The sequence below is a fragment of the Pithys albifrons genome, chromosome 10 (genome assembly GCF_047495875.1).
Source record: "Pithys albifrons albifrons isolate INPA30051 chromosome 10, PitAlb_v1, whole genome shotgun sequence".
Taxonomy (NCBI): Eukaryota; Metazoa; Chordata; class Aves; order Passeriformes; family Thamnophilidae; genus Pithys; species Pithys albifrons.
Window position 1 is genome coordinate 16,051,558 of NC_092467.1, and position 22,981 is coordinate 16,074,538.

The 22,981-nt window shown below is 38.9% G+C and overlaps 1 protein-coding gene across 5 annotated transcripts in view; it reads right to left on the bottom strand.

The window, feature by feature from the left end:
- Positions 1 to 3,593: 3,593 nt before the first annotated feature.
- SLC44A3 (solute carrier family 44 member 3) overlaps positions 3,594 to 22,981 on the bottom strand; it is a 37,154-nt gene continuing 17,766 nt past the window's right edge. For 2 of the 5 annotated variants that reach the window (XM_071565902.1, XM_071565905.1), the window contains exons 11-16: positions 17,746 to 17,902; positions 16,688 to 16,765; positions 7,409 to 7,546; positions 6,763 to 6,999; positions 4,935 to 5,033; positions 3,859 to 4,780 (exon numbers count right to left, since the gene is read on the bottom strand). In XM_071565902.1, coding sequence (XP_071422003.1) covers positions 4,652 to 4,780; positions 4,935 to 5,033; positions 6,763 to 6,999; positions 7,409 to 7,546; positions 16,688 to 16,765; positions 17,746 to 17,902 — 838 coding nt within the window. In that variant the 3' untranslated portion in view covers positions 3,859 to 4,651. The other 3 variants (XM_071565904.1, XM_071565903.1, XM_071565907.1) reach the window with 3 other exon arrangements.

Below are 22,981 nucleotides of genomic sequence, written 5' to 3' on the forward strand. Positions count from 1 at the left end.
CAACCTTATAAAAATCTCCCAGGAATGAGTGACACTGACTTAATAGGAAAGGAATGTAGCTCCTTCACAGCCCAGTTCACTTCCCCTCTTCATGACTGTGAGGTTATGACCAGAGACCCTTAACTGTTCACTAAATCCTTGCGGTTTTCTCAAGGCCAATGAGGAACTGCACATATTTATAGCTGCCTCTGTTTCAGCCTATAGCCTTTGTGCCATCACTTGGAGAACTCAAAACATTCTTGCTTTAGATTACATAAAGAGATACCCACTCTTTGTTCCTGCTCGTCTGCAATCCAAGTTACTTGGTTACCGATAGCAGAGCTTTATTCCTAAATGGAGGATGCTTTCTTCCTCACCATGGAGTGCAGACAGGCTGTACTAATTTATCTGTACTGTTTATAAAATGAGAAGAAAGAGCATGGATCAGTGGGGGTCAATGTTGCAGATTCTAACTTTTGTAAAAAAATTAAAGGCATCTGAAAACTCTTTACAGCAGTGTAAACTTACTGTATTTACATATAGAATGTTTTACACTTGCAAGTTCTGGACTTGTGAAAGATTCTTCGCTCAAGACTAGAAATTGTTTCTTCTTGTTTAACTAGTTTCTGTTACCATTGAGTGTAATGTGGTGACCTGACTTGCAGCTGACCTATTTGTTGTGTAAGTCTTAAGCTTATTTATTTCACAGAATTTAAATTAGAAAGGCTCTTTAGAGGTCACTGGTTCAAGCCCTGTGTCTGAGGCAAGAGAATTATTGGCAAGATGTCTGTTAAGACCTGCACTTCCTGAATGATACTATTTCTCCCCCTTCAAAATAATTGCATGTAACAATTTAGAACTGTTGTATTGAATTCAGAAATGATCAACAGCAAAACCTTCATTGTTTTTATAGTTTATGTGGAAGCAATTTTTTGGGTTTTGTTTTGTTTTTGTTTTTTTTTAAGCCTGACCATGCCCTCCTTGCTGCTCTTTCCGAATCTAAAACTTAGGCTTTGAACTGCTTGCACAACTTTATAATGTTTTTGAACAGAAGAAACAAAATAACACACTATTCTCAGTATGCCTGTTTTCTTTCATCCACAGAAGTATCCAGTGGAATCATAAATGAATTGAGAGTTTGAAGTAGACACCAAGAAAAACCAAAATCAAGCTGCCTTGCTTAAAACAGGCTGCAATACTGAGCCATTTCCTGGTAAAACATACAACAACAGTCCCCATCTCTCCTATTTTTAAGGAATAGAGTTATAAAAGTACCTTTCATTCCACTGAATCTTCCATAGCTGTCGGAAAGAGTCCTCACAGTATTGGGCTGCTTTGCAGGCAGGCATCACATTACTGGAAGAGGCTTAGACCACCATCAGAGCTAACACTAACTGTACTCCCAGGAGCTGTGCCTACATACAGCCTACTTTATAGTTCCCTCACTACAATACCCTGCAGGGGAAGAGGAAGACAGCAGTGAGAAGCACACACTAGACAGCCTCAGCTTCTGTAGAGTGCCTTATCCCCCTGTCTCAGGTGAGGACTCCTGCCACACAGGAATGTTACAGCTGGAGGTTGTTGACACAATTACTAGTAAAATTGAGAGGTCTTGTGTTGTACCTAAAAGCTATGCAGCTATGCTTTGTGTGCAAATTTAATCAAAAGCTTTATTTTTTGAAGTCTATAAAAATATACATGGCTTTCAAAAACATATTGGTACAATTCTAATTTCTGGACTAATGGCAGTACAGCATGGCTTAAACAAAACACATTCAAAAATCATTTAATTGGCATTTTTACTACCTTCCTTCTTTAAAGGTCAACCCAAAATTTGCGGTAAGTGTCTAAAAATCCTTTCCACTCCAGAGCTGCAGTGAAGGCAATGACTACATCATAATTGCAACGAGCAGAATCACAGTCTTTGAGATTGGAAGGGACCTCTGAAGGTCATGTGAGGATCTCTGAAAACAAGGACATACTTAGATAAAAATTTCCCTCCCTTTTTTTCCACCAGGATGTTCCTGAGTCAAAGGCCAAACCATGCAGTGTGAGTATCAAATATAAACAGGAAAAAATCCCTAATGGGTAATAACTGATTTTTTTTTTACCTTCCAAGCAAACCTCTTATGCTTTGTAAATTGGTAAACATCATATTTACATTGGGAAGGCACTACTTGGAAGCAATGTTACTTGGACCCATGGCAGACTAAAACTTTTGCCCCCTTTGTAAGTACCGTATCTGCACTCTTTCTCAGGGTTAGAGAGCTGTTCTAGAGGGTTAGAGAGCTGTTCTTCATTCATCAGGATTTGCAGTTCCCACAGCACCCACAAGCCAAATATCAGAAGTACCCAGCTGCAGAGTTTTAAATAATAAAAGATGTCAAGTCACAGACAGTAGATTATCAGCTTCACCTGCCAGCATAAAGTAATTAATTAATTCTAAGTAATTAATTCTTTGCTCTTTTCATCATCTATCCCATATTCCACAACTTCTTGAAGTGGCTCATATTAAATTAGACTAAAGTTAATTAAATGATGAATAAAAAGTAGCTCTTGGCATTCAGATAACTAGTCTCCTTTCAACAGCAGACCAGGATTTAGGTGACAGATTTCTCACTCAGGCCATCAGTGAGCTTTTCTGTATGTCATTTCCAAGCTGCAACTAATCAAGGGTTTGTCAATCTATTCATCAAGGCAGTTTCTGAGTCACTTACCTGCAGTGATGTCTCACTTCCTATACTGATGAGTACTTTTCTGAAATCCCTGATTGGAGTCATCGTCCCACCTCAAACAAAGGAGCTTTTGAACAAAGAGAATAAAATGTGCCACTGAGTAAAACTACCCCATATTCAGAATGAGGTGGAGCCCCTGAAGTGTATTGTAATCAGGATCCAGGTACAAAGTTTAAACAAACCTCAAAATTGCTCACAAGAAAATGCTGACAGACTCTTACCAAGTTAGTTTTTCTAAAAGTGTCTACACTTAACCATGTTCCTCTTCTTATTAGAGTCCTGACAGTCGCTATATTCCTCCATGGCACATTTCACACCCATGTTACAGCTAATATTTCTATATTATTTATAACATCCTTTTATCTCCTGTCTGTCCTGTTGTTTTATCTCTATCATCTGCTACTTTGCCAAGCTCTAAATCCAGATACAAATTTTTCTGCTTCATCTTTTCTATTGTAGAAGGAAGGTAGTTGTTTATTTTTACTTAAAAAAAACCCTCCAAGGACTATTCCTCTTCTGCCCTTTGGGGAAAAGCTGGTGGATAGTTTATGATACTAACTTGTAAAACCCATTTCCAAAAGAATATAATTAAAGATACTTGCCTCATAACTGCTAATTGTCTTGTCTACAAAGAATTTCTGTCAAGGGTAATTTCCATCAGTGAGCTCAGTCTGTTCCTTAACTGGCTGTTCAGATATGCAGGAAACAGTCATCCCAGAGTGCCTCCTCTGCAAAGGTTTCTACATTTACTCATCCAGGGATGACTGGCATAGCATTCCAGAGAAGCATGAATAAAAATCCCATTAGTAGACACACCAAAAAGCTAAGGAGAACAGCTTCATGACCTTGTTAACTTAGTAACTTTAGTCTGACAACATCAAAATTTACAGGGAGTTTGTTTATTAACGACTTTCAGACCATCATAACAAGTGTAGTAATAATCACATGTGATGACACACAAAATACTTTATTTGTACAAACAGATTGTGTGTCATTTTACCAGTGCAGAAAATACAACAGAGATTTAGAGAACTAATACTTTGTCCTGGGATATTGGTAACCTTTACTTTTCCTCTATGACTGTTTCTGCTATTTCTGCTCTGCTTTCATTCTTCCTGCTGTGCTTCACATTCAAGTCTACAAAGAAAGAAAAAAAGGAGACAAATATGTGTAGCACTAGTTGTTCCTGCATTTAAATGTCATAAGAGTAAACTGGAAAAACAATTAAGGTTCTTTTGTGTCTCAAATCTACAATCTTTTTGCAGGGAATAACACCCACTCCCTCTCTGGTTTCTGTGCTTGGCAAAAAATTACTCAAGAATGCAGTAACAAGACCCAAATTAAGTACAACTGTCCGCCACTGTAGCAGCAAACTGGGGCAGTGCTCTGCCGCTAGCAGAATGCCCACAAAATTGTGCGAGTGTTGGCTAGAGCCTGGTACCTCTTGAAAGCAGATCAAGAAAAATAACTGACATCTCTGACACTCCTGTAAGTAGCTCTGACAGCAGAAGACACTTCTGGTAGTGCCCAGCAAGTGTAGGTGCCAGAGGAACTGTTGCTGCAGAATCTTTCTCTGGCAGCCCTAGCTTGGCCCCCTCAATGCTTGGGGAAAGTCAGTCCTGACTCTGAACTTGCTCGGGCAGCTTCTCAGGTTGGGCAACCTAATATTTTTTCAGATGTCAGTTAGAACATGTTTACTCTCAGGCCTTTCCCAAGCCTGGGTGTGGGGAAACACTCCCTTCTGGCACCTCAGTTTTGTTACTCCAGCATAAAACAGAGTAAATAAATACACATACTGATAAAATAGAAAGAAGAAGGGTAGTGGTGGAGAGGCAAGGCCTCTCAGCTCTGATATTACAGCTCTAGAACTTCAGTTCTGGCATGAAGTTAAGCAGCCTACCGCTCTGCTGACTGTGCTGCAGCAGGCATGTGAAAGTCTATCTGAATAGCACTGCTCTTCCACCCCCTTGCAAAACTTTCTCTTCCTCTGCTGGACACAATGGGGAATGGGAAGAAGGATGAGAAGCAATATTTGATCCATCCATTTTGCACCAGCAGAGGGTTTCCTGAGGAGGGAAAGCAATAGAAATAAAAACACTGGATACAAGATGCATGTTGGTTGCTGTGAGACATCAGCAGAGAAATTACAACCTACATCCATTCTTTTTTGGCAAACACACCAGCTGGCAGAAAAACACATATCCCATGCTCCTATCTCACCATAGGTTGGAGCTCTGTTCCATCTTCATTATCCTGGAAAGGTCTTGTGCTTCTGTGTTTTTGCCCTTCTGTTAACTTGTTACTCTGACTCACAAAGGTCTAAAAGCAAAAACCAAGGTGAGATCATTTGGGAAAGCAAACCATTATGTAAATAAAAATACCTGATAAAGGAAGATAATTAGCCAGGGGCTAAGAAACTGTAGCTGGTTCCTGGCTGGATGACACTGAGTGATACCGGGAGGGACTCTGCAGAGGCAGCAGCAGTGATTTTTACATCTCCTACTGCAGGAATGAGGACTGGCTGTATGAAATCCTTCACCCAGCTCTCCACCCACTGCTGCATATTGTCCTGAGGGCCACAGAGCCTCCCCTCCACCCCCGGGATGTTTGTAATCCAACCGTAACACAGACAAATGCCTTCATGTGTTGGGAAACTCCAAATTCTTGGCTATGTGAGCAAACTTACTCTTTATCATACAATGAGGAGGAGTTTGGATGTACTGCCCCCAGTTTTTCCATACAAGGGTACAAGCCTGTCCTGCTTGGAAGACTCCTTAGCCCCGTGGGAAATCCTCTCTTCACCCACAGCCCTAGGGCATGACTAATTACAAGGAATTAAGACCAGAGTAAAAGAAAAACTACTACAAAGTTTGGAAGTGTTTTTTTCATAAAGAAGAATTTGCTTAAGAATTACTTTAGCCTTTTGCAAAACAGAGAGGGAAGAGTGGAGGTCAAGGCTTCAGAATTTTCCGTTCAGTTATAGCCCTGTCCAGGACATGTGTGTAAGTGCTGTTCTGAAACAAAGCCAAAGACTATATATCTGCTTTCTTCTGTACAAAGGGTTAAGCCTGTCTTTAGGCTGCCTTTTTGTTGTGTTTTGATTTTGTGTTTTTTTGTTCTCAACAGAATTCTATGAACATTACAGAGACTGTAACAGCAGCATTAGAAAAAAATTAAAAACACAACAAAACAGTTTCTCAGATGCTGTCCTGAAGAAATCCATCCAAAACATTCATGTCATGTGAGCTACTCTGGCTGCTGAGTTTGTTTTTCCTGAATCACTAAGATTCTCTTTGTTGCATGGTTTATGAAGGAAAAGACAGAACTGGCAATCTGCATCTTCAGATACTCTCTCAATAAGAAAGGGATGGCACGTATGTATTCAAATGTTTCAGATACAGCTCTCCATTGCTATTTCCCACATACTGAGGGTAATACAATATGGTAATTACAAGGGTAAAGACATAGAACAATCAGTCCAGAGGCAGAAGGATTTAATCAAGAGACAGAAGGCAGTGTTTTGGCAAAAGAATCTGTAAAGGTAAAAAGCAGAGTAACTCAGGTTCCCATGAAGTTTGTTCAGATGTACAGCTTCTAAAGGAAGTGAAATGGATCCCTGACCTGTGTGGGCAATAAGAAGCTCCTTGTTGTTTACTTTTTCTTATTGGATTAAGTCACAATAAATATAAACACTAATCTTAGGGCATCCCATGGATCAATTTCTGCAGCTAGCTCATCTATTTCTTAATATTTTTAATTACCAACAATATATTGAAGATATATCTAATAAGGCTTAAATAGTCTGCCACTACTTGCACAGTATGATCTAAAGAAGGCAGCAGATGATAACTAGCACATAGGAGTCCAAGGGAGCCATTTACTTCAGTTTATGAATTAATGTATGACTTGTATCCCTGAGTCCATCCTGTTCTAAGGTGTTGGAAAGGAAATGTAATGGGTTATTCAAAGTACTAGTTCTTGGGGAAAGAAAAAGAGCTCCAAAGCTTAGAATGGCTCAAATATCTTTGCTGTTATCACTGGGGTTTACCAGCAGCTCCTGATCCACGAAGTATGGCTTCTCTGCAGTTCCATCATTTGTTTCCATGTCAATAGCAAAGCAAAGGAACATGGCATCTGCTGTCACTTCAAACACAGACAGAAAGCTGTGGGACATCAGGTAGGCAAAAAATCCAACCAGCAAGAGAGGAACTACCCAAGCTTGCAACTCTCGGTGGTAGTTAAATGCCATCAATCCTCCAAAAACAGTAAAGCAGACAACAAACACCTGTAAAGGGCAGTGAGAGAGTAGTGCAACCTCATTAATCATGTAGAAATCTAAATCTAAAAAACCCTCAACTCCCCCAAAATCCTGAGGCAAATACATTAAAGCCAGTATGTCAGTGGCACATCTCATCTGGAAGATAGCTAAGTGGTTTCCAGCACCACATAGTTGTCACACTCTGTTCAATTCCACGTGTAGATTCCATACGGCAGAGGCAATCTTTGGCTATGTATCTACCAAAGGCTTGTTGCAGTTGAAACTGCAAGACTGGCTCCAAGCACACTGCTGTAATACAACTAAATAACTGCAAAGACTACAAAAGGTTTAAATTCCTGAAACATTCTTCTCTTGTTAACAAACAAACCTGATTTTTCACTTCATTCTTACAGAGCAGTACTTTTCTTACTCTTACCTTTCCTAAAAATAGGAGAAAATCTCCAAAACAGCTAATGGATGTGAGTTTAGCAGAATTCCTTGCCAAAACACAGTCAGCATCCTTTGCTGATGTACAGAAATTTGTCCCATTTATGGCTGTAGTTGTGTATGCATGCTGAAATGAGGTAAGATAAGAATGCAGTGAGAAGGGAAAGACTCATAATCTAGATTTTACTTCAGCAAAATGCAAAGCCTTAAACACTACACGGACATACTGACTATGAATATAAAGAGTTACATTGCATAATATGTCAATTTTAAGTTACTGTAACAACTATACTTCTAATTCCAAGAGTTTTTCTACATAATTTCCACCATTAGCAAATGCTACAAAAGTGAGTAAATATATGCCTGAACCACCCTTTATCCATTTTACTTTAAAACACCAAAGTTCTCTACCTTAATTCTATGAATGAATATAACACAATTACCCTGAAACACCTGGAGTCACACTACCCAAACTTACTTGCTATGTAACTCCAAGACTGCTGGCAAACCTTGTAAGTGGAATAACAAAGTTATGCATTTACTAAGTCATTCAAAGTTGATGATTAAAAAGCTTTTATACATGCTGCTTTCAAACTATTTACATGCTACTGAAATTCACACTTATGGTTAAAGCCAAAAAGTAAACCTTTTCATGAAAGATGAAACCAACTGTGAAAATTACTGGAAAAGAACAGCTGAAGGATCCTGGACTAGACCAGTGACTGTTAGGTCACAAGCTCCACCCAACTCTGAAATTCAACAGACAGTGGGGGCACTCCCAGTTTTAAAATGTTTTGGAAATTTTACAAGACTTAACCTGGACAGGTGGGGAGAATAGACTATTTATGTTCATGGATTTGATTATTTTTATACTTGTGCGTAAATTGACATATTCCATTTATGGAACTCCTCAACAAAGTTTTGAAACTATGCTTAAAGTATCAGCTAAGAAAAGCAACACTCATGATACTTGAAATGTGTGCTGGGTTCTACCAGCAATTCTTATGAGTAGTTTCCCTTTACTCAAAATATTAGAAGGCAGACTATGCCATAAAACCTTTAGTCACATCTGATATGGTCAGTAAGAACCACAGTGTGCAAGGGATTACTGTTCTGAAGGAATTTATACGTCCCAACACGTACTTGGTGTTTCCATCACTTTCTGTTTCACCTGGAAGTGAAAAAACCCAGCCCATACCTGGGTTGCTGAAAGTGAATTATATCGGCCTACTGAAAACACTTCCTATTAAAAAATCTGGTTTTTCTTACTTAAAATTCAAAATATAAATTACCAGATATCTGAAGGCAAATAAAATTATGTCTGTAGGGTCCAGTTTTACTCCAGAGCAATTTCTTCAACCTACTGTAGTGCAGCGCAGCTATACTGACATCATCTTAAATATTACAGAGAAAGGAAGAAATTAAATGCAAAGATTCTTTGTATCTTTATTTTGGATATTAATTATTTTATATGAAAAAGACTTAATTTTTCTCTGATAATAAGCAAAAAAACAGTGACATTCTGTAAATATTGTACTTACATGGCAGCAAATATATGCATGGATGGAAAAAGTATAAATAAAGACCATGGATTTACTGCCTACTCTAAGAAAAATCAGAGACTCCAAGGAACTCTACAGAAAGACGCAGAGTATCTGCATAAAAATGTTTGAACAAGCAAGTCTGCTTAATTCCTAAATAGGGAAAAATGCTTTCTGTGCAGTTTCATTTATCCACTGCTGTTCCCTTCCCGGCAGTGCTGTTACATCCCAGGACGTGGCAGCAGGAAGGGCTGGCAGTGCCCTGAGCCCGGGCAGTGCCCTGAGCTCAGCTGGCCTGGGACACAGCACAGGATAAATGGCCCCATGTCAGGCTCCCTCTGTCCTCCATCTGTAACTGTCACTGCTCGCTTCAGACACCGGTAGAATTCCCTTTGTAACATGCAGTGAGTTAAGTCTGTTTCATCACTCCCATTAAACAGACAGGGGACTGAGACATGAAGTGGAAAAGTGTTTGCTAAGTTTGTTTCTGCCCCTTAAGCACTGACTTCACACAGCAGATCCTGATCTGGTGAGGTCAGTATAAATTTTGCCAATAAATAAAACAGATTCTGTATTTATTTATAAGTGGCAAAAATGTGTTTTAAAAATTAAAATGACTGTTGAAAATGCACACGCACTTGTACAAACATTGTTTCCAAACTTAAATACCCATTTGTTTGCACTCTTGAAGTAGCCACTTTGGCATTCAAAGAATGTGCAATGAAAAGAATTTCTGATATTTATTAACTAGAACAGTTATCTTGGAAAGACTGAAAATAATGCTGGAGACTGTATATTACCCATACAGGGATTTCTTGTGTTACAAACCAGTTGATAAAAAGTGGCATTTATAACAGTTACAACTTAAATAAATCATGTAAGCACTAACTAATCATAATATTCAAGAAACAAATGCAGCCAGGTAATATTCCAACACTATAAGAGAGACAAAACTAGTCAGACATAGGCAAAGAAAGAATATTACTAGCACACAACTGAGCCAAATGATCTCTACCTTTCAGCAAAAAATACATTTCTGAGAAATAAATAAATATTTGGAGGTTTCTTGTTCAGCCTAGAATCTTTTTCCATATACTTTCCCCACAATTCCCAGTTTCTCATACAGATCCCACACCCTGGTCCCATCCAGCCACAGAGAAAACTACATGTTCTCACTGACAAAACATATCAAACATTTAAGCAAATGTGTTTCCATGAAACTCAGTGTGGCACAGAAAGGAGCTAAAATGATTTCTCATTCTTACTCACCAGAGAACACCAAACACACACAAACCATTACCAATATTGGCAAATAATTTTGGACTCTGGACTAAAATGGTTAGAGATCCCATTAATTTTGCAATTGCAGGGTATGGCCTTTTCAAATTAAAGATTGTTGAGATGGCTAAGATGGTAGACCATGGTCAGTTAAGAACCTCCTAACATTTAGAAAGATGTTATTTAAATGTGGTTTTCTACAGAATGCTTTCTTTTTCCCTGCACAAAAGCTTTAGTGGACTTCAAAATGTTTGAGAAGGTCAGCAGGAATGATCCAAAAGGTATGGAATGTCTTCTGTCTGGGGAACACCAGGCTCTTCTGTCTGGAAAAGAGATGATGGAAGGAGGATGCAGTAAGAGGGGCTACAAACTCATGAGAAATGCAGAGAAAGTAGGTAGGGTCACATGGCTCACTGCTCCTTCCAGACAAGGACCAGGCAAGGGGAGGACCATATGAAGAAGTAGGAGCCAAATTTGAAAACAGATGGTATTTCTTCTCACTATAAATCTGTAAACTGTGAACTGCTGGACAAAGGATATTTTAGCTGCTAAAAGTTCACACCAGCTCAAGGGAGATGGGGAAGTTCAGGGAAAAGGAATCAGCTGAGATACTAAGCACACAGAAAACACTCAGCTCAAGAAGTCCCTAGGCTGCAAACAGATTCAGAAACAGCACAGGGGCAGGGCAATTCACTCACAGCCACTGTTGGAAATGGGATACTGAGCTATAAAGAGACTCAGTCTAATCCTTAAATACATATTACAGCTATTACATTTTTATCTTTGCTTTATGAATTGGTATTTTACAATTGGAGTCTCTGCTATGGTGACAAGCAAGTACTAAGAGCATTGATAGCATATGACTGATCAGACAGCACGGGAGATAGTAGGTCAGGAGCAGTCTTTATCCTTATTGTCCTGTATCACCACCTCTATGAAGAACACAAGCCTTTGCTGGCTCTTCTGGGGCCTTGGAACAAGACACGGATTTCTGTGTCAGGATGAATAAATAAGGAATGTGAATGTTTACATATTTCCAAATACCACAGTATGAAAAAAAACTATTTAAAGAATATATCCTTCTGTGCCTCACAACACAGAATGTCAAAGGCCATGGACAAATTGACCTGCTAGTTTCATGAGAAAGGCGCTGTGGCTCAGATCCAGGCCCTAAGTTCCCCAGTTGTTGAGAATAATTGCTACTTTGTGTAACAGCTGAATTCAGTCCTCAGTTCTAGGGCTTGCTTTCATAAAGCAAGCATGGGGAAGACAGAATTGCCATAGTAACAGAATCTTCCTAAAAAAGAAGCAGGAGACATGCTGGTCTCAAATCCCAGTTCAGCTTTCTCTGCTCTTCTGTTTTTTTCAGCCTGATCTGATCTTGTTGCTGCCAACTCTCCTGGGGGCTGCCCTGGTTAGCTACATCCACTGCAGCACAGTGCAGCTCAGGCTGGACCTTTTTAAGTGTCTTAGCTTGCAAGTGTCTCAGCTGTCACTGGAGGCCCCTCAGAAAACAAAATCCAATGATAGCAAGAGGCAATGACATTTCTGTGACTGCTGTGCAGCAGTTACTGACCCGATGAGAAAGTTGTATCATGAGTCTCAGATAGTGGGGAGAAATGAGAGCAACAAGGGCCTGGGAGGCCCCACTGGAGAGATGAGGACATATAAGACTGGAAGGGACTTCCAGACCCTCCAGTTCCTGGCTATCTCAGATTAGCACATCATACAGATCTTAAGTAGACAGTTCCCTCTTTAAACCACTTATGACTTCTCCCTCTCCCAGCCCTTACATTGGGAGCTATTCCAGACAGTTGTCCCTGTGGTCCTTAGAAACCTTCTTCCAACTTCCAGACAACATTTACTCATGAACAATTTACATCTACTTATTTTTCTGCTGATCTTGTCTGGTTCTTATCTCTCTCTACTGTCTCTAGGATGCAAATGGGCTTGCTCTTACCCTTCATTTGTCACAGGATATTGCAGTCCCCACTGTGAGATAAGCCTGATCCCCCAACCAGCAACTTGCACATAGGCATTTATCTCCCTCTTTCCAATGAAAGTAGTTCATCTTATACCTTCCAGTAATCACTGTGCTTTCTGCAGCCTTGTTAACTAAAGGCTATTGTCCTGTGGCTGACAAACACAGGGAGAAGATTCTCCTCCCACACTTCCAACGAATAAGCACACAACTAATACAGAATGGTTCATTTTGGTTCTTTGGCTAATTGCCATCTGTAAGAAACCCTTCAATAACCTCCTGTATTTTCCGAAGCTATCCAAAAAGCACAACTTGCATTTACTTCTGTTCCACCTTATATTTGCAGTCTGGACTTACTGGAGAAAATTTAATCTTTCAACTTTCCTTTCTTCCTACTTTGTGTGTCATCTAATCCCTCCATGGCTGTCATCCAGTGTGTAGGACCAACACAGCTTTCTCTTCAGAGGGTAGTTGGGTGCCTTTTCCTGCAGCATTACAGTGTTACACATGGGCTCCATTTCAATGACGGGATGGATCACAAGGATCCTGCTTTGTGTGCCCATTGCATCATGACTACATCATTACTGGAGTTGCCCGCAGTGGCTTCTGCACTTAGACAATTTGGGATTTCTGAAATAAAATTAAACTGAACATTTCCAGAGAGTTGTTCATAAATTTTTCTGCTTAAAAACACTGAATTACTGGTCACTTGCTTGCTTGCCTTTTATTTTCTCTTTTCTTTCTTCTTAATGGGATAGGGAAGAAGGGAAAGGTATCAAAGCAATAATTAGTCAGCCTTGTTCATCCCCTACATGGTTCATCTTACAGTGGAAACCAAGAACCTAAGGAATTTTATTTCCTGTTATCACATGCATAAAGCCTCTAGAGGGAAAACAAACATATTTAAAATATGATTTCACTGAAGATTAACATTTTATCCAACTGTAATTTCAAGAGGATTGAAAATTTAACTCAGTGTCTAGAAGCAATTGTGTCAGTAATATTAAAATGCAGTATTGTTTTGGGGAGGAAGTAGTACTTGATGGGGTGAGGCACAATGTGCTTGGCATGAAGAGAACTGTGCTTACATTTTATGCGTGAGTTTTGGTCTTATCTATGTGAATTCTCCACAAGGCATTTAACTGCAACCTACCGATAGGCTGCCATCCCAAGTTTAAGAGACAACCAAGTGCCATGGACATACAACCATCAGAGAGACTTGCTTCTGGTTTACTACACCAGGCAGTTGCAGGGTCTCAGGAGTAGCAAAAGCAAACATGCTGCTGGATTCAGGCACAGCTGCCGCAGGGCTGGGAAGGCTGTGCTGCAAGTAACTGTGCTGATGGAAACAGGGAAACCACAACTGCTCAGCAACCCCTTCAGAAACCCAGGAGCTGAACTTTGGAGTGGCTGCTTTGCCAGCTGGATGCAGATGAACACAAAGCAGACACAGAAGAGTGAAACTGTCCTGAAATACTTGTGTTGTTTAAAAATAAAAATAAAATAAAATCACTGCAACAAGGCTGCAAAGGGAAAATATGTGAGCGCTGTGATGTATCAAAAGTTGACAGCCACTTCAACTTCAGAAAGCATGAGAGACACAGACCTTGGAGTTCCAAAACCACATTACAAAAACAATATATTCTTTTTACAGAAGAAAAATTGCAATCTCCTAGATTTTGCTTGAGATGATTGGATATATTTATCTGGAACATACTGAAATCATCAGAGCCAGAAGACAAAAAAATCTGTGGTAATTCTGACAAGTGTTGGCAAACAGAACTGTCAAGTAAGGATAATGACTTTATCTTCAGAAAGCACTTTTCAGCCACAGAACCCAGAGTGCTTTACAATTGTTACTAATGGATTATACACACACATGAATCACTTTGCCCATGACTGAAATGGAACAGCTTAAGGAGTGAACTGTTTAACAGCACATAGCAACACTACACCACAGTTTAACACTGGATCCAGTTGCAAATCCAAGAGAAATTCAGAGAAGTAGAATGTAACTATTCATATTGCAATGTGCACAGGACACTGGGCTTACATTACCCTTCCTCCAACCACCACCACTGTAAATATAACAATTCTTTCAGCATTGAGTGCAGTACTCTGTCACAATGGAAAGATAACAGGGTAACTTTTTGGCTTGTTTCTGTCCACTTCTAGAAGAGCTGAACAGAAACTTAGCTGAGCCTGCAGAGAATGAGTCACTGCAGTAATGCATGCAACTATATAAGTCAGTGTTAAATCCCACCTGCAAGTTGGTACTCCAGCCTGAAAAGCACTCTTTGGTAACAGAGCACCTGGTTCATTCTGCATGGGAAAAAAGAAGCTGGCACTCTATCACCAGGGTTACTTCCTCCAGCACCTGTTTTTCACCTGCAAGTTTCTCAGAGGGAAAACAAGGGACTGTTTAATCCTGATTAAACTTGTGAATGAAGAAGCAGAAAGAATTTAAATCACCTAAGCAGTGTAACAATAGGTTGAAGAAAATAGTGCTGAAGTGATAGAAACTCTTAGGTTTTTTAGAGTTTCGGGTAATTATATGCATATTACTATAGTGAAAGCAATACTAGAATAAAAGGTAAAATATAGTAAGGAATGAATGTACACAATGACCTTTGGACCAACTTCTTTAACAGCTGTTCCACATTTCAGTGATTTCAGCTCATGCAAAAATGAAAATTTGAACTTAAAGAATACTTTGAAAATGTTAGAAACATAGTTACAAGCAATTTTTAACTCCTCCAAGTCCTAATTTCAAGTCTGTGGGAAGTTTCAAGGTTGTTTGCAGCAGCTTTCATCAAGAGCTCTTAAGAGTTCAACTACTTCTGTTAATCAAGCAATACGGCAAAGCTGCTTAAAACTGCAGAATTCTTTTCCCGTTTGTTGTTTGGTTTTTTGTTGTTTTTTTTTTTTTTTTGCTTCTACATTTGGGCTCAGATTTTACAAAATTAAAAATAAAGATTTTCAATCTTAATCAAAATATATTTTTAAAGAAATAGGTTCAAACACATTAGTTATAAAGGAAAAAAAGAGAAAAAAATGAATTAGATAAATTAATTACTCTATGAAATGAAATAACCTAAGACCAATGTTAACACTTCATACCAATAAAATTACTATTAAAATCTGGTGGCCTGTTCTTGCTTTTCTTCTTCTCTAACCATTGCCCAAACGACCCTGGATTTCGAGCACATGGAATGCAATCATCTTTGCCAAAAAGACATTCAAACAAACAGTTATCTAAGAGCAAACATTGTATTATGATCATTAGGTTAAAAGCCACAACTCATATAAAACCAGAAATTTGCCTACAATAGTTTAGGAAACAGGAAATCTTTCAGGGGAACAAGAGCTACAATACAGCCTTCTGAAACAAAAGGAAGAATGTTACAGTAATTAATTGTTTTAACAAAGACATAGCATGTAACAGCTGGAGAAGGTAAACAGTGGGATGCTGGATATCTCTCTGAAAGGCAGGAAACCAGGTCGAGTGGAAAGGGTAACTCCAAATGGAAAGCCTGGAGTCAAAATGAGCTCTGATATTCCTCAACAAGTCAGTGACCATAAGACCTACCTAGAAAATGTAAGTCTGGAAAATTCATCAGAGATTTCATTGCACAAGTATTTAATGTAGGCTGAACTAAATTCATAGCTGTCCAAGATAAAACTTATGCACCTATTTAAGAGAAGAAGCCAGTCTGTTTGTCAGAATTGTCTTGTTTACTTCACTACTACCCTCAGCAATGAGATCAAAGAACTCAGCAGTCAGAGTGTTAGGAGTCAGCATGAACATCTGATTCCCTTTCACATTAAGGATATCATAGTCACCAGAAAAAAAAAAGAAGTAATGATAAAGAGAAAAATTAACTATTTACAATTACGTATTATAAAGCTTGAACACATTTGGAGAAGAAAAAAATAGGTGTCCAGTATCTGAAAAACTGCTGTATGTCAGAAATCATCCTTTTCCAATAAAACCACTTTTTAGACAAGACTGCTAACATCATGGATCATATTCTCAGATATACAGATAATGGCAATCAACCAGGAGTTCAAGTTGCTTTATTCAAGACCTTCAGGTGGAAAACACTGTATCTAGTTTAATGATACATCTCCAGATGTGTTAATTCTTTATTCCTTCCTTCCACCCAGACCTTCTGTGTCTCAGCACAACTCAATAAAACATTAAGTCTTCTTGCCTACAGAAATAGCAAGTGGCCCTCTGAAAGGGCTATTTCAAGTTCTCTAAAATCTTGAACTTTGCACATTTGTCAATTCCCTGTTTCTTTGCAACAAGTTCCATCTGCACTTGAAAGCTTTTTTGTTTTCGTTGAGGTGGCCAGCAGGTCACTCTGGCCTGCACACACTGGCTGCAGCTTTTCAGCCGTGCTCAGGGCCCGAACCCACACCCGGCACCCAGCCTGGGCTGAGCCACAGACATGAGAGACCATACCTGGTTCAAGTATCTTAAGCAACTTTCCTGGCAGCAAAACCAGCAGAAACAGTACTTGACCAGGCACTTTGCATTCTTCTGCAATAAAATGAAATGACTGGTTACTGGACACATAATTAGACCCATTTTAGAAAAAAAGCTTGCTTTACAGGTTACTGACTCTTCTAATAAAGCATTCACTTAGGCAGTAGATATTTCCATTAGGATTACAGGAATTGTATTTAATTCAGACCCCTCAGTATTAATGACTGATGAGCTGTGCACATTTTTTTTCTCCCTGGGGATGGAAGATTCTTCTCTGAGAAAAGAAAGTAAGTGCTGCAAGCAGCTATGTGAGCTACCAGATACTTGGAGAACCAAACAGACAGGCAAGTCAATAACCCTTACAGCAGCTGACAGTGAGCAGAGAGTACACTGACAAATTTTTAACTTGTTTTATCACAACACCATCACAGTCCTGAAATGACTGGTACTCTAAAGAACAAAAGTAAAAGAATGGGTAGAAGGGCTTGTATACACATATATGTGTTTTGACTCAGCATACATTCATTTTTTGGGACAGGAACAAAAAGCTTGTAGAACAGACTACTCATACACCATTGATCCATATGGATTAATTAAAAATACAGCAGTAAAGCTCAGTGTTTTTCCATGTCCCCTCACCCCCATCACCTCATGAGCTCACAGCTGTTCATCACAAAGATGATGCAAGACAAGAAAAAGAGATCTTAGTAGCCAGGGTAGCCTTAAAAATTTAACTAGCTGTTTTTCTTAACAAAAGGAAATTCATAAAAACCTTATCTGTAAACACTACATAAAGGTGGCTTTTAATATTGGTATTTTCTGCTTTTAAAAATATCTGAGTTGAGAGAAAAAACAAAGCATTGGTATCTGCATTGAGAGAAAAAAAAGCTTCCTTAATGAAGAAAACAGGATAAAATAAAAAAACCATGTAATATCATCCGGTGTTTAGCAAGAAATATATTCTTCACTTTCCCCCCCCTGTGATCTCACCCTTTAATTACTATTTTTATTGTGTTTCAGAAGTATATACTTACCTTTTGTTTCAGGATATTATGAAGGTACAAGAGAACAATCCTTGGTATTCTCAGTAATGTGATTAAAAATGAGCCCTTGACAGCAGTTCCTAGATGGTAGCAAAAGAGAACTGATATGGAAGACAGGACTGGGTGAGGTGGTGGGCTATTTTTATTTCTAGAAAGAAAAGCAAACAATTTATAAATGGTTTAGAAACTTATTTAAGAAGATAAGCGTTGTGTCTTTTCAGTATGTCGAAATTTTAAGGACTAAGCTGTTATCTCCTTTCCTACTTGAACAACTCCAGTTTTTCTACTAACTTCATCTGAATGCACACCTTAGTCCAAAGAAAAGCAGCCAAGTTTATAACTTCCATTGGATTCAGTTTTTGAGCAATGTCTGTTTTCTGTAATGGAAAAATATCTAGAAAAAAATCTACAATGGAAAATAGCAGAAGTGAACAGTATCTGAAAATACTCCTTGAACAACTCTCTCTAGTTTCTGTCACTTCTCTTATTCTCTAATCTTTCATTTGACTGTTGTTTCTACAAGATTTAGTCTGAGGGAATGAATTCATTACTCCTTATTTAGTGGTAAAATTAAAACTAGAAAAAAAATCACAAGTTCTCAAATGTAAAATGGAGAGCTACTATCTACAGTTGCAATTTGGCCAAATTTTGTACTACGTTTTGTTCAAATTTTTAATTTTGGGTTTTTTTCACTCAACAAGATATTTTTTAAAATGGAATACACACACACACAAAAAGGATATCATACTATATAGTTAGAATAATAATTTGGACTAAAAATTTGTAGTTCTAGTGCACACTAAGCTGAATTGTTTTGGAGACAATGTCTCTGCCAAAATCCAAAGGCAAAAAAATGGCCTAAATACAAGTTCTATTTTTTTGGTTCCTTTATAAAGGTCAGTTTAATGTCAGTCATTTACAGACAGTGGTACAACATAACTCTCTAGAGTTTACATAAAACCTAAGAATTCAACTTAAAGACACTCCCTCATCCCTTTAAAAACTGGTTTGTTGGATTAGAAAACCCCCACACTGATCAATAGTCATAAATAGCCCTTCTTCAAAGCAGTTCTTAAGCAACTGGCCCAACCCTGAGAAATTTACTTGGGGAACAGAACCAGCAGTAGTTTGACAAAGCAGCCAAGGGAAGAGCAGGCCTCATAGCACTAACAAGAACCCCTGTTTTCAGAAGTGATTCTTTCAAAACCTTTGTTATCTTGGAAAATCAATAGTTTGCACAGGAAACTAAAAAAATGAAAAGGCTCCAATAAGCGTGACTGGTTGGGACTGAAAAGCTATAAAAATATATTTTTATTAAATCCTCACTTCAGAAAGTATTTAAATTATACACATTGTATCAAGATAGGTATTACAGTTCTACAAGAATCCTAAAGGTATCACTGAAGCTCATTCAATTCTGAAGACTTTGCAGCTGAGAAGTTACATTTAAATATGTGAATATACCACATTATTTTAAATAGGAAATTCCAGAAAAGCAGTTGCTGCATTTATTATTTTTGGTCTTACAACTAGGGGAACAGCTTGGGGGATAGTGGAATTTTATACTGAATAAGGCAGTTTTGTTTGGGTTTTTTTTTCCAAGTTCAGGTTTCTGTGTTAGAAAGACACACATCACAATATGAATGAGTTATTCTAGTCATATCAAATCAATTATTCTTTCTCACTCATACACTACCTTACATATGACACACTCAGTTTGATCTTGGAATATAAATTATTAAGTTTCTGTAAGTCCAAGGTTAACTATTGATAAGAAACAAAGAAAGGAGAAAGTTTACTCATGTTAATAATGTATTTGCTACTGAATAGAAAAAATAAGAGAAGTATGGGTTTGTTTGTTTTGGTTTTTTTACAGGACAATTATAAGCAGGAATGTCAAAATGTGAAGCTTAGTTTAGATAAATTTTTATACATTTAGATGCTTTCCACACCTGCTTTCCCTAGCAAAGGAATCATCACAAGAATAGGGTCTGTGAAGGTTTCTTGCTTTGCTTCCAAATAGACTAGAAAAAGAACAGATTTTCCTTGTAGTTCTGGCTCAGAGAAGGAAACAGGACACTGGCTAACCACAGCAACAGATGATGCTTGTGACTCTGAACAAGCTCAAGATTGGCTCAATCATCCACCTACTCCCATTACTCTTAAGGCTGAAGTTTCACCTACCTTAGTACATGTCCACAATCCTGAAGTTACTTTAGTGCCAGCATAGTCAGTCACATGCATGGACTTTGTAGGCAGTTGCTATTATGCAGTGAATCCTGGGCATCTGAAATCCACTGCGTGCATACAAGTTACCAGGGAAAATCAGGAATCTGCCTGGTTGGTTGTAAGACTGAGTAAGGTCCCAGCTTCCTTTTCCTCTTGGGTATTTCTATTTTATATTACTATGAGATTGTGTGATTTACACAGAACACTACTATTTCAAAATCTTGTGGACCTGTATTCAATACAATAGTATTTTTTAATAATTTTCTTTCTTCAGTACTGCTAATTGTTTTATTTTCTTGTGAGCTCTGTGACACTCAAATTTTTTTTAACACTGAGTTCCTTGAATCAAATGATCACAGACATGCATCTTGGCTTTCATTTTAAAAATATTGGTGAGAAGAAAAAATGTGATCTTGACACACCCAACAGTCACAGACATGTGAATGGAGAAAAAAAAAGTGTTTCTTTATTTCTTTAAAATCCTGTCCTCTTCAGATCTATGTTTACAGTCCTCTTCTCTCATGCCTCACCTGTTTCAAAAAGTGCCTAAAAAGAGCTTTAGAACAAAATTTTTAGAAGTGTTAAGGAATATGTTATATTCCTCAAGTAAATATGAATCTCAATTTTAAAACAAATATAATAAATTGCAAGATTTGTAATAAAAGAGACATTATCAGACTAACAGACAACACACAACAGTACTTCCATCTGCCCTTTTACCTGATTTAAAAACACATGGGACAGGTCTGACTTCATACATGATGATGGCTCTTTTAGGTCAAGAATATAAGTAGGGCAAAGTATGTTCACAAATATTGCAGATGTATTTGAAGAGGGAAGAGGAAGCCTTTAAAATTTTGGTTCTAGTTCATCTCTCAATGACTTTGGTGCAAATCCTTAAACTTTCATTTCTGACTCACTGGGAGATGTATCTCACCTCTGTTCGAAGTTATAGTGCTGAACACTTTGGAACCCTAATCCTGCAAATGCTTATAGGGTTCCTTAATTTCCAATCTGTGCAGTGACATACTGGAGTTACTAAATAAGCTCAAACATGGACAAGACAGTGATGCCTGTGATGTGGATCAAGATACCATATCACCCTCCTTTAACTCCGGAGAGTGGAAAAACCTCATCTCCCTGAAAAAGTAATTACATTCATAACATGTAAGCACACCAAGGTGAAAATAAACCTTCATGTAAAACACCAGTAGTAACAAAGAAGATTTTTTAAAAATACTGGCCCTTTTCACAAGTTGCAAAAGAATTCTATTTATTTTAATAAAATAATATAATAAAATGTATTCATGTTTCATCTAAAACAAAAGAAGGCAAAATGCATTTTCAGTCACAGTATTACAGGTCAAACATACATAACCTGCAAAGCTCTTCCAGCTGGAATGCCCCCTGCCCTCCCCGTGTACAACTGCACTGTGGCTGTTGGCTGTGCAGCACATTGCTGGGTGTGCTGTGGAATGAGATTTCCTCAGGGAAAGGCCACGCCATTTCCTCGGAGCACTTACAAGCAAAGAAGAAAGCCTCTCTGTAAGACACCATAAACAAACTCTTGTGACATGCCTTTATGATGCTGCCCAAGGGAATACATTAAAAAACACACAACAGACAAGCTCAGAATTGCTGGAACAGCTCAAGATAACCCTTGCCCTTGATGGTGTGACTGCTCCTGCAGCTAACCATCCTCTCCCCACTCCCGCACTGCTCTGCATCTCTGCACATCCATGCTGACAGCCTAAAGGCCAGGAAAAGGGAATACCACCACAGAAAAAATCACATTTCCCCTTCCAACTACAGCTCTCAACACAGCACATGTCACCTGGCAAGCAACAGGAGAGCTTGATGGTACATGTACAAAGTTATTTCAATTCAACTGGGAGCAGGAACCTTCTGTACTTGATAGCCAGTTCCTGCAGCAGTAAAATACAGCTGGAAAGTGGAAGCACCTCACAGAGCAGTAAATGTCATCACAGCGGTTTCTACAGGTGCTTCCCTGCTCTATGTGAACAAGATATGGACAGTACCTATGCCTTGGGGATTTACATGGTGTGTTGTACCCAAAGGCAGTGCAGCACACAGCCCAGGAACTGGACAGAAGTCTTTTACTTTCCTTCAACTTCTCAAGCCAGTTTAAATGAACCTTTAGTGCCTCAGCATTCAGCTGCTAAAACTGAGGTACCCCAACACGCCTACAAGAAAAGAGCAGCCCACAGTCTGCAGCAGCACAGCCATGTGAGTTCCTTGCCATTAAAGCTTCAACAGCAAAAAAAAAGAGGCAGCATCAGAAATGAGAGTTCCTCCCTTTTCAGATCCTATCATGGCATGTAAAATAGTTGTGTGAGACTGTGCCGCTCTACAGATCGCAACTTTTTAAAAAGCAGCATTTTAGGTTTTGGTCTTTTACCTAAGCACGAGTTCAGTGGCATGGCTGTTGGCTGTGTAGAGAATCCTGCCAGGGACAGGATCCCAACACACGTGTTAAAACATTGTCCTGCCTTGGCTTTTGGAAGAGATGGTAAAACACTGCTTGAAACAGTGATGGCCACTGGGGCTCTTACCAGTCTTCCAGCCCTGCTGGAAGCAGCACAGCTGTTGGCTGCTGCAGGAAAACCTTACAGAGCCACTCCTGCAGGCAGAGCCTGCACTGGTGTCTCTCCTGGGCAGAGGGGAGCACACCATCTGGACACAGCAGGCCTTTTGATCAGCCACTGAAGCATCCAGGGATACATTCTGGACACTATCAAAAGAAACCTGCTTCCTAAATGTTGGAAAAGCCCAAAGCCTCCTTTCCCAGGTTGCCCAAGCCAGATGGTCCCGGGCAGCTGCTGCCAGTGTTTCAAGGTCCCCAAGCCCTCTCCCATCACGCTCCCCCCATCTCACTCTCACATCGCCTTCCTCAAAGGTTAATTTTTCAACAAATTGCCATATTTCTCTAATACAAAAAGAAGAAATGCCTTAAAATGTCAGAGTCTTTCACAGATCA